This window comes from Peromyscus eremicus, chromosome 8b, assembly GCF_949786415.1.
Source record: "Peromyscus eremicus chromosome 8b, PerEre_H2_v1, whole genome shotgun sequence".
Lineage (NCBI taxonomy): Eukaryota > Metazoa > Chordata > Mammalia > Rodentia > Cricetidae > Peromyscus > Peromyscus eremicus.
The window spans coordinates 5,761,011-5,773,729 of NC_081424.1; the positions used below are offsets into that span (position 1 = coordinate 5,761,011).

The 12,719-nt window shown below is 38.1% G+C and overlaps 1 protein-coding gene across 4 annotated transcripts in view; it reads right to left on the bottom strand.

The window, feature by feature from the left end:
- Hace1 (HECT domain and ankyrin repeat containing E3 ubiquitin protein ligase 1) overlaps window positions 1-12,719 on the bottom strand; it is a 115,504-nt gene that overhangs the window by 10,059 nt on the left and 92,726 nt on the right. For 2 of the 4 annotated variants that reach the window (XM_059272433.1, XM_059272431.1), the window contains 3 exons: window positions 10,773-10,904; window positions 4,690-4,788; window positions 4,348-4,418 (listed from right to left, as the gene is read on the bottom strand). In XM_059272433.1, coding sequence (XP_059128416.1) covers window positions 4,348-4,418; window positions 4,690-4,788; window positions 10,773-10,904 — 302 coding nt within the window. The remainder of the gene's footprint in view (window positions 1-4,347; window positions 4,419-4,689; window positions 4,789-10,772; window positions 10,905-12,719) is intronic. The other 2 variants (XM_059272432.1, XM_059272434.1) reach the window with 2 other exon arrangements.

The following is a 12,719-nucleotide window of genomic DNA, read 5'->3' on the forward strand; positions in this document are numbered from 1 at the left end:
AAGTAAACAGGGGGCTCTACGATGTGGCTCCGTGGTAAAGCACTTGGCCTAGCATACTTGAGGCCCTGGGTTCAATCCCCAGTCATATAGGGAGCAAAGATCTGGAACTTGTTAATAAATCACAAATGCATGAGCATTCTTCCTTTGGATAATAGAATAGACAGATATATCTTTTACAATTAAAAACACAATATTAATTAGTCTATGTGTTATCACTTTTATCTATAAAATTAACAGAGTGACCAGGAATAAAATGTTAAACTGTTCTAATTATTTATAAAGGCAAAATTCAAGAGTATCATCACTTTACTAAGACAGGACGAGAAAAGAAGTGCTGTCACTGACCCTTACACAAATGGTACCATAGTATTTCAGTGTCTGGATAAACAGTCTACTACTGTTCTTCACACAACCGAATTTAAAAGACAAATTAAACAAACAAACAAATAAACAGGCTGAGGATGAGCTCGGTGCAAGCTTGCCTGCCTAACACACAGGAGTGAGTCCTGAACTCAGTCCTTGGCATAAATGAATAAGTGAATACCAGAAGGTCTCCCACTATTAACATCGAAGTTGAATTAGTCTTTAAGCTTTATGGCACAAAGCACCCCTAAAGCCCTACTATTCTGTATACTGTGAACAAAAGTCCACACAAGTGACAGCTCATGCTGGAGAGGACGTGGAGCAAGGGGAACACTCCTCCACTGCTGGTGGGAGTACAAACTTGTACAGCCACTTTGGAAGTCAATATGGCAGTTTCTCAGAAAATTGGGAATCAATCTACCTCAAGACCCAAATGATACTACTCTTAGGCATATACCCAAAGGATGCTCAATCATACCACAAGGACACTTACTCAACTATGTTCATAGAAGCATTATTTATAATAGCCAGAACCTGGAAAAACCTAGATGTCCCTCAACCAATAAATGAATAAAGAGAATGTGGTACATTTACACAATGGAATACTACTCAGCAGTAAAAAACAATGACATCATGAAATTTGCAGGCAAATAGATGGAATTAGAAAAAAATCATCTTGAGTGAGGTAACCCAGATCTAGAAAGACAAAAATAGTATATAGTCACTTATAAGTGGATATTAGCTATAAGGCAAAGGATAACCAGGCTATAATCCACAGCCCCAGAGAGGCTAGATAACAAGGAGGGCCCAAAGAGGGATGCATGGATTTCCCTGGGAAGGGGAAATGGAAGAGATCTCCTGAGTAAACTGGGGGTGGTGGGGGAGTCGGGGGCCAGGGAGGAGGGGGGGTATAGGAACATGAGGTTGGGTGGGTTGGGGACTGTTGTAGAATATTATTTTAAGGTGTGTTACTTTTGTTTATGTTGCATTTGTTTAACTTTGTGAAGCTATGTTACTGTGCCTGTCTAAAAAACCTGATGGTCTAATAAAGAACTGAATAGCCAATAGTAAGGCAGGATAAAGGATGGGTGGGCAGGTAGGCAGAGAACAGATAGAAAGAGAAATCTGGGAGGAAAGAAGAAGTAGCCAGAGAAGGAGGAAGACTCCAGGGGCCAGACACCCAGCTACACAGCCAGCCACAGAGTAAGAGTAAGATTTACAGAAGTAAGAGAATGGGCAAAGCCCAGGGGCAAAAGGGATAATTTAAGTTAAGGAAAGCTGGCAAGAAACAAGTCAAGCTAAGGCCAGGCATTTATAATTAAGAATAAGTCTCCATGTGTGACTTATTTGGGAGCTGGGTAGTGGGCCCCCTAAAAAGAGCAAAAACAACCAACAGGGGGCAGGACAGAGGAAGAGAGTAATGAAAGAGATGAGCCATCAGGGGTTAGGAAGAAACCTGAAAAAAAAATTAAATTTAAAAAAAAAAGGGGGGGGATGTAAAAATTAAACAGCTAACAAAAAATGTCGATGGGGGTGGGGAGGTGGCTTAGTTGATAAGAGTGCTTGCTGCCTGCCTAAGCATGAGGACCAATGTGCAAATTCCTGGCATTCACATAAAAGCAGGGAACAGTGGCACATCTGTAATGCTGGTGCTGTGGAAGTGGAGACAGGCTGATCCCCTGAGCTCACTACCAATCAGTGCCCTCCAGGCTCACTGGGAAAGCATGGCAAGAAAATAAGATGAAGAACAATAAAAGAAGGAAGCTGCTGTTGGCTTCTGATCTCCACACATGAATGCTGATGTGAATGTGTGCCTGTACAAAGAAGTGCACACAGAACACACACATATATACACAACACACATATATATACACACATTTAAAAATATAATCTTGAGAATAAAGGATTTATATAAAGTACTGATAATTTGCTAACAGTAATTTAAGGTTTTCAGTTTATAAAATTAAATTCTTTAAGACCCTGTATGTTAAAGTCAAAAGAAAAATGATAAATTCACAAAAACATATGCACAACTAATGTCAATATATTAAAAAGAAGCTTAATGCTAATTTTTTAATGACTGGAGTAATGGGCAAAAATAAGACAGGAATTGAAATTATACAAAAAAGTATACAATAAAAAAGTTCAAATGAACACATATTGTGTTGATTTAAAAACAAAAAAGTTTGAGCTGGGCAGTGGTGGGCACACCTTTAATCCCAGTACTTGGGAGACAAGAGGCAGGTGGATCTCTGTGAGTTTGAGACCAGCCTGGCCTATAGAGTGAGTTCCAGGGTAGCAACAGCTACACAGTGGAAGCCTGTCTCAAATAAAAGAAGGGAGGGATGAAGGGAGGGGGGAGGGAGGGAGGAAGTTCAATCTCCTGCCTAGCCAAGGGGAAAAGGGGGAACTGAGTTTTCATTCCCCAACAACATCAACGTCACACCTTTCTGAAAGGTAAATGAACTATTACAGAGACTGAGGTATAAAAATGAATATCCTCTTGTTTTCTGTAGTGTTGTGCTGAGGACTTTCTATGTGCTCACTGGACATTCCTATCATTCAGCTACATTCCCAGTCCAACATAATCTTACACCAATCTTCCCATATTAATGTCACACATATTAGAATTTCTTAATTTTTATAGCATTATATGAAACAGGAAGCTTTACTAATAAAGTTTAAGACCTAAGAACACACAAGCTATTGAAACTGAATAAATCTATATAAGGAACACTGAAAATTTCAAAAAGTTATAAAACAAGAAACATGGTTTAAAAAATTAAAATTTACATATATAGAATGGTAACATAAAAATTAACTGGTTATCTTTAGGGATTGAGATTAGAGGTGATTAGGTTGTTTATTTTGTCTGTTTTTTTGGTTTATCTATATAAATTATCTAGCCTTAAAAAATATAATGCTTAAAAATCTCTGAATATTTAATACTCAAAGGCAAAAAAAATTAACAAGGCTTTCTTTCATATCTTTAGTCTATAATCTGTCAACTGTCATGTCTTACTAATTTAATAAAACCTGATTACAGAATGATTTCAACTAGTTTTCATTTATATGGCTTAAAGATGGAGCATGGGACAAATGGATCAGTGTGGCCGCCTCTGGATGGTGAGATTACCTGATGGGAACTTCATTTTCTTTCATGTTCTCCATTTTCCAATTGTCTAAAATGGTTGTATAATACTTTTAAAACAAGAAAATAACGGTCTTTTAAAAACTACATATATACTATATAGATTCACACTTGTGCTGGTTGTTTTTTATCAATTTGAGCAGAAGTTAGGTCATCTGTGAAGAGGGAACTTCAATTAAGAAAATGTCTCCATCAAATTGGCCTGTAGGCAAGTCTGTGGGCTATTTCCTTGATTAATGATGGATGTTGGAGAGCACAGCCCACTTTGAGGGTAGGAAGGTAGATCTGGGCTGTATAGAAAGCAGGCTGAGAGAGCCATGTGGAGCAAGGGCAGCCCCCTCAAGGCCTCTGCATCTGCTCCTGCCTCTGGGTTCATGCCCTCTTTGAGTTCCTGTCCTGACTTCCTTCAATGATGGACTACAATGTAGACATTTCAGCCAAATAAACCCTTTCCTCCCCATCTTGCTTTCTGGTCATGGTATTTTGTCACACAACAGAAATCCAAACTAAGACAGTGTGAATCAGAGAGACTGTGTGTGTTCATGTGTGACTGCACAAACTGAGTGCCTTTACTGTTAAATTAACCAAGAACATAAAATATATTAAAAATTAAAGTTTCTGAAATATATTAGAGATTTAGTACTACTATAAATGATTTCTACTTTCAATATGTAAATAATCACTTGTTTGATACCTAAAATATGGACAGAGGTGTAAGAAACAAATTCAGAGTATTGGTTCTTCATTTTGGTTGTTTTTCTGTGATTACTGTCTTGGTCATTAGAAATGCAATACAATAACTCTCTCAATGTTATCATAAAAGCACTTCTTACCTGCCAGTAACAAACTGCAAAAGAAGAACTCGCTCTTCTTGAGTGATGTCTTCCACAACTTCCCAGAACCACTACCAAGAATAACCACAATTTAGTTATTTCAGGGCAAATGTAGACTTATTAGAAACAGAAATGCAATATTCATAAAGCACATTTCATTCTCTGAAACTCATTTATCAAAGATGACTTCACATAAGACTTTCATATGCAATATCCCCCAAAGAAGAATTTATGCAAAATCTTTATTTTGTTAATGGATATGTATTCCCATCCAACAGAACTAAGAGCTTACAAAATTAAACGGCAAACCTAACTTCATTCTAAGCTCCAGAGGGGTGTTACCTGAATGACTGGATCTTCTCTTTCATAGCCACTTGTGTATTCTGTATTTTTTATCCAATCATTCACATCAATTTCTGGCATGCCAGAAAGCAGTAGCTCCTTGGGGGAAGAAGAGAAATATTTCATTAATCTTCTTTGGGGAAAAAAAGTCATTCCATTTAAACAGTAAATTTGCCTTAATTAGAAACTAATCCCATATAAACCCGGTTCATTTCTGTGACCATTTCTACATGTCATCAATAATAAGTACTACATAAGGAAGAACCCTCCATGGTGATATTTTAAATGTGACATGAGGGGATGGATCCACTTGATACAATATAAAACATAAAAAGGGTGGTAGCTTGGATATTTAGAGTAAACATACACAACAAAATTTCTATGTGCAACGATTCTGTAAGTATTGCCTCTGGTTCACTTTATTTTTATATTCTTTACAAATATGTTAAATTCCACTAGATCATATTCTCAACATGAAAGTGACAACAAAAGCCTGAATAGTAAACAAATAGAAAGTTCATCAACAAACAATCATTTTTTCTTCTTTAATAAAAAAAGGATTTAGCCTCATGTGAATTCTATTTGGAGTAATTCGTATCTTCTGAAGTCAATTTTCTCCAACGTAGTAAAAAAAAAAAAAATGACTATTTTCTAAGTGGCTTTGTTTGCAGTGCTAGGCATGGATCCTGGGGGCCTTGTATACACTAGGCAAGCACACAACCACAAAGAAACATCCTCAGTCCTCCTAAGTATCTTCAAACACACAAATCTACACCATACAACTGAAGTTAATCAAGAAAGCCCAAATACTCATCAAGTGTTCCATGGGGAAGGGAACCAAGAGAGCACCTATGTATGTGAACCAGCCCACGTTCCACAGTTGGAAACCTCAGTGAGGTGAGGGAAAGAATTCAAAGTCATGACTTGTAAGAACTAGAGCAGTCTATGCTCTATAAACTAACAATGTCTGAGAACCTTGAGGAGTTTTGAAATCTATTCAATAGGTCAGTAAGAGTCTCTTTGATGCTTTCCATGTGAAACTGGATTTTCTTCATCTACTTCAACCAAATAACGAAGTGCAACTGATAGTAATGGAAGCAGACATGAGAACCTATGGTTTATTTAGCCAGGCATCACAAATTTACAAAACCAGGGTCACTTTTCTCACTATTTTTGTTCTTTCTTGGAATAGTTTTCATTTCTTAATTTCTAAATAAATATGTTATTTGTGTTAATATAATTAATAAAGCACTTCTCACTTCTAATTTAATTTCAAATGCAGCAATTAGCCACTGGTATAATAGCCCACATAAACAAAGGCCCTTGTATAAGAGCTCATCCCAAGACCACATGATTTAGAACTGTCGGTGAGTATCCACCGTCCTCCTTGCCAGTTGCATGAGTGCTTCTTTTGGGCACTCCTAATACACTCTCTAGGCTCCTCTCTGCAGACTGGCTCTCTTCCTTACTAACTTCAGGGAAGAGTCTGACCACTGAAAAGCAGGTAGGCCCACAGGTTAGGAGATCTCTGTTCCCTTCTTGCTTCAGCACTATAGTTTTGTAGTAACCCTGTCTCTCAGACTGTAACTAGTACCACAGAGCCTCTCCTTGGCAATTCACTCTCACACAGGGCCCTTCACTACAATTCTTCTACCTGTCTCTTTCAACAGCAGCCACAAAGGCTTCCTACTATTGCCAGGTCTTCTTTATTCCTTATAAGCACTGCTATAATAGTCCCTTTGTTAAGGGACTCCTTTACTTGAACCCCCTGAGAAAACTCTGCTCCCTGGTAGGCTGACACAGATCTGCAAAAGAGCATGGAAATGAATTTTACATGTTTCTTAGAATTCATGAGTTTAATCATCTTCCCTTTCAGACTAAAGATAAGCTTTTAATATCATTATTCTTTTATAATAATTATGAATAAAATTCCAAAATTATTATGAATAAAATTATGAAATAATTATTACAACTGCACTCTTAAAAAAATTCGAACTCTTTTATGAATATCACATTTGTTGTAATTTAAGGAGAGAAATTTTTTTTTTTTTTTTTTTTTTTTTTGTGAGACAGAGTCTCACTGTGTAGACCAGACTGGCCTGGAACTCACAGAAATCCACTGGCCTCTTGTCTCCATGCAAGAATTAAACGTAGCATGGGTTTTTTGTTTTGTTCTGTTTTTGTTTTACACTCTTAATAGACATTGCTTGATTATTTTATTGTCAGAACACAGTCTAAGAAGAGAGCTATATATGGAGATTTCTGAATGCTTGTGAGAAAACTCCAAGAAACCAAGACAAGAGTCTTGTGACGTCAGTTTCTTCAAAACCACAGATGTTCTTGGCATGTATTTTCATGGTCCTCCCAGGTGTATCGAAAAGGAGTGAATTTACTTCAGCTTATCTGTTCCAACTGCCTACTGGTACTTGTTTATATGCCTTTATGGAAAAGTTTTTGCTGCATGTCGCTTATCTACCACATGCAACTTACCTGCCACGTGTGATTTGTGACTGCACACTTTACTCATGTACACTTAAGCCTCAGACTATAAATCGTCTGATGCTGCGAATCAAACTGGCTATTGCACCAGAGTTATCCACCTCATATGGGGGCTCCATTCTCCCAGCTCCCACCACCTCTAGAGCGGTGACATTTAATGATTTATTTTTTAATTCCTAAGAACTAAGTTTAAAAGTTAAGATGACAAATAACAAAAGAGAAATTCACAATAAAGTTCATATAGCAAAAGTACTGTAAGTTCCAATTAATCTCTCTCTCTCTTTTTTTTTTTTTTTAACAAGATTGTTTTGAGGGTTTTTTTTGGGGGGGGAGGCAGGGAGTAAGACCAGGTCTTACTGTGTAGCCCTAGCTGGCCTTGAACTCACAGAGATCTGCTTGTCTCTGCCCCCTTGAATGCTAGGATTAAAAGACATGCACCACCACACCTAGGCAATAATTTATTTTTAATACAATAAAAAAAATTGAACGTTTTAAGATACAACAAAGTGGACTACATCTGTAATCCTAGCTCTTTGGAGGTAGAGGCAGGATGATTTAGAAGTTCAAAGTCATCCTCAGCTAAATAGCAACTTTGACACCAGCTTGGGCTACATGAAACCCTGTCTCTAAACACAAATAAAAACTACAAATGTATGTGAATATTCACAGATACACATACAAAACAACTGTTAGAACAAGATGTAATCTACACATTATAAAGGCTACACTAATGGAACATGAGTCATAGAAATTAGATTGCCTAAAATTCCTCTGACTCCGAGTTTTGATATTCAGGTATGATAGAGGCAGCACAATATGGCAGGATGGCCGTGCCAACATCTGGCATGAGGCTTCTAAGTGGAACTCTGTTACATATGTCCTAGGGATAACCTGTTATTACTTTCGATCTGACATTCATCTCTACTTGGACTCTCTACCCACAGGGACTGATAGGATATTGGAGCTACTATGTGCTTTCTCCTCACTAAAACTCTAGAATCAAATCTGAATCCTTAAGTAAGTACACAAAATTATAAAAGTTTCCTTTCTTGGTGTAGCATGACCCTGTTCTATGATGAGAACTCCATGTACACAGAACATATGCACATACTCTCATCAAGAGAAACTACAATAGTTACAGCACAACTAGTTGAAACAGTCTTGAACTGTAAAGACCCCATCAATGTTCAAGAGTATGAACGACAAAAGGAAGCTGACTTAATAAAGTACTGTTCAGTGAATTATAATTATGTACAACAATACATATGAGTTTCACCAAAAAAGGCTGAGGTATTTTTTGTTTGTTTTCCACTTATTTTCAAAACAGGTAAACCTGCCAAACGCAACAGAGCAGGAAACATTCAGGAACACTTGGCCAAAGGCACAAGAAAGTAAGCTGGGGAAAAGTGGGGTGTGGGGGAGACAGTAGAAAAGCAAGGGACATTCTAAACAGCTAAGGAAAAAGAGCCCCACTCAGGGCAACAGCAGAAAGGGAAAAAGGAAAACTCTCCCCTGGGGCTGGGTATGTAGCACTGCTATCAACAGAGCAGAAGCACACCAGAAACATTAGAATCACATGACATCATAGAGCAAGTGGACTACAGAACATGTGTCCAACACTGACTGAGGCATACACAGTCTTCTCAGCAGTCCACTCAACTTTCTCTAAGGTAGATGATGTTAGGACACAAAGCAAGTCTCAACAAATACACACAAAACTAAATTAACTTCTTGCATTCTATCTGACCACAACAGAATAAAGCTGCAAGGGAAACTATACAAACTCAGGGAGATTAAACAACGCACTACTAAATAATGAATGAATCATTAAAGAAAAAAACTTCCTAGAATTGAAAGAAAAAGAACACACAGCACACCAAAACCTGCAAGATAAATTAAAGCAGTCCTAAGGGAGAAGTTGACAGCTATAAATACCTACATTTACGACAGAAATTTGGAGAGATAGCTGAGCAGGTAAAGGCACCTGTCACCACACCTCATGACCTGATTAGAACCCAGAAGCCCACATGGCCAAAGGAGAGAACCGACTACTTCAAGTTGTCCTTTGGTCCCTACATGCAATCACATGCATGCCACAGCAAGCAGAAAGACAGACGGCCCCACAATTTTTAAAGTTAAAAATAATAAAAAATAACAGGTCTCAAATCATGGTAGAAATTACTGAAATAGAAACCTTAAAAATACAAAAACCAATGAAACAAAGAGTTGATTCTTTGAAAATATAAACAAATAAAGAAACCTATGGCAAAACTAAGAGAAGATTCAAGCTCACAGAATCAGAGATGAAAGTGAAGGCATCAACAGTTACCAATACAATCCAGAAAACCATAGACATTCCCTGAAACCGTATTACACTGAACTGGATACTCCAGGAGAAATATCTAGACTTGTAGAACTTACCGAAATTAAAACAAAATGAGATAAAAAATTTAATAGATCTATAGCAAGCAACAAGAGGGAAGAAACATTAAAAATCATCCAAGTCAAAAAGTGTCCAGGCCTACATGGATTCTCTGCAGAATTCTCCCATGCTTTAAAGAGCTAACACAATCCTTGTCCAGTTATTCCACTGTAAGGCCCCTACTCTCAGCCAAATCTGTCTCTGGGTCTTTCCTCCCTGGTCTGCTGAGATGTGAACAAGCGTCCTTAATGCCCTTGCTCCCACAGCGAGAGGCAGGCCTGCTCTATGCCTTCGCCACCATAATGAACTATATCAATCAGTTCCCACCTTCCTCCCTCAGGCTCGTTCCTCTCAGACACCTGTCACAGTAGTAGAGCAGTAACTACCACAGCAGCTGTGCTCTCTTTAAAATACTGTGTCTTGTTAAGGTTTTAGACTACTCAACAAGTTTGACAGTAATTTATTAACAACAACAAAAAGGAAGCAGACAAAAATCAGACTCAGATAATATAAAAGTATAAATTCTATTAGGTCACAGTAAAAGGCAGGCAAATTGAAGAACAAAACAAAACATCCATTGGGGACTCAAATGAAGAAAGTAGACCACTCAAAGGATGGAAATAAAGAATTATAAAATTATATATATGATAATGGTGTAAATACACACACACACACACACACACACACACATTAAAATAACGAAGTAGAGAAGATACACAAATACAAGAAAAGCCCCTTTTAACTCTTTAAATACGGGGCTAGGAATAGCCACCTTTACCTCCATGTAACCAAGCTACAGTTTCAGAAACAACATGGAATACATAGCTTCTGGAATGACAGGCCTTCCACATCTTCCATATCAAAGACATCAAAAACTTCTTTCATTTTTCTCTTTATCCTACCTCACGACATTTCACATTAAGAACTGTTAATATTGTTAATAAATTCTAAACAATAATGCTTCATTAAATAAATTCCACTCAGTACTCCAAAATTACTCCTGCTTTTATTTTCTATGGTTCTGGGGATGAAGCCCCTTCCTTGTATATGTTAGGCAAGTATCCTACCAGTAGATTACATCCTTAAGCCTCAAGGGGTTTCTGAATTGCATTAAATGGGAGTTGTACTCTACTGTAACAAGAAAGAACGTGTTCTTCCTTACCAATTCATACTCATCAAACAGTTGTATGAGGGACGGTGGGATGAACATATGAAAACCCTGTAAAAAAGCATTGATCTGAGGCTGAATGGCTCTTGTCATTCGGAGCTCAGTAACAAGCTGGACATACTCCGCCTATAAAAAAGAAAGTTTTGTGATGATTACATTTTAAATTTCATACAGCTAAGCCAGTAGTGATACAGCTGTTTCTCATGTAAGAGACAAGGGTTTAGAACTAACTTGGCACCAGTACTCACCCCTCAGCAAACCAGTAAACACATCTGCTGAGCCATCAGGCCCAAATCTTTGCAACTATCCCCATGACTCCTTGCACACCAAGCATAAGCACTCTCGATCTGGCTCTGCTGCAGGAACTCCACTCTAGCACACCAACAGATTATTGTACATGTCATCCCTGTTCCCATCTGCACCTCTGAACTGCTGCTCCTCCACACCACAGCCACAGTGGACTGAAGATACATAAATTACATACATTAAAGTCATAGTGCTCTTTTCCTTACTGACTTTCTGGGAGTTGAAAACAAAATCCAAATATACTTTCTAGTCTTTAAGGCCATAAATAATCTTGACTCTACCTTGCTGCTAACAACATCCCATTCCACTCCTGTTTCCTTGGCCTTATGGCTATTCCCCAAGTGAAGCCTGCTTAGGTCTCCTTTGAGGCTTGAGGATGTAATCTACTGGTAGAACATCTGTTTAACATATACAAGGAGGGGGTTTCATCCCCAGAACCACAGAAAATAAAAGCAGAAGTAATTTTGGAGTACTGAGTGGGAGTACTTCCAGTTCTTTGGAACAAAATACCTCATTAGAATGTAGTATCTCTGAAGGCAAAGGCTTTCTTTATGAACATATATTCCAAGATGCAAAAACAGGAGCTGCTACCTTACTGCTACCTTATTGAATAATAATACGTTATAAAACAAATGTATATATCTATCAAATACACTTTGTGCATACTTTGAATCTGACTAATTTTTACCATAGTCAATTCAATTCTGAGTTAAAACAGCTTACTTAAAACTGGGCACAGTGGTCCATGCCTTTAATCCCAGCAATTCAGAGGCAGAGGCAGGTAGATCTCTGAGTTCAAAGCCAGCCTGGTCTACAGAATCAGTTCCAGGGCAGCCAGGGACACAAAGAGAAACGCTGTCTCGAGAAAAAAAAAAAAAAAAAAAAACAAAAAACAAAAAACAAACGAAAAAAGCTTACTTTATCTACTGTTTAAAAATTTTTACTTTCTTTCTCTTTTGAAACAGATCTCATTATGTAGCCTAGGACTGCTTTAAACTTAGAAACCTTCTGCTTCAATTTCCTAAACATTAGAATTATAATGCATTTTATCTTAAACCATATTTTCCTCATAGGAAGCTGAATCACTTAAAATTCAGCAAGTAATAAAAAATGTATTTGGCACAGAATTATCACATGTGTACATAAACTCTATCAGATGTTAGATCACTTACGTCTTTTTTTAAAATGCTTCCAAGAGTTAAAAACTATGGTGCAAATACTATACATACTCCTCACCCGCAGGAATGAAGAAAGCCTGCTGTGGTGATGACACGGCCAGATCATCTGGGAAGAGACCTCACTGAGAATGTCTCCATCCAATAGCCAAGTTTGTGGGGCATTTTCTTGATTAACCACTGATGTGTGAGAGCCCAGCCTACTGTGAGTGGAGCCACTCCTGGGCAGGCTGAGCAAGCCAGTAAGCAGCACTCCTCTGTGATCTCTGCTCAGACTTTCCTCCACGCCAGCCTGTGATCCCCAAACTGCAGAGGGAAGCAAACTGGGATGCCTGCTTCCCTTTCCTTCTACTGTTCTGGCACTGATCTCACACTGTTCAAGGCACTGAGCCAGTATGTTATATACAGCTGCAAACCAGGATTTCTCCCTAACTCTGAGGCTACACAACTGTCACAGTCG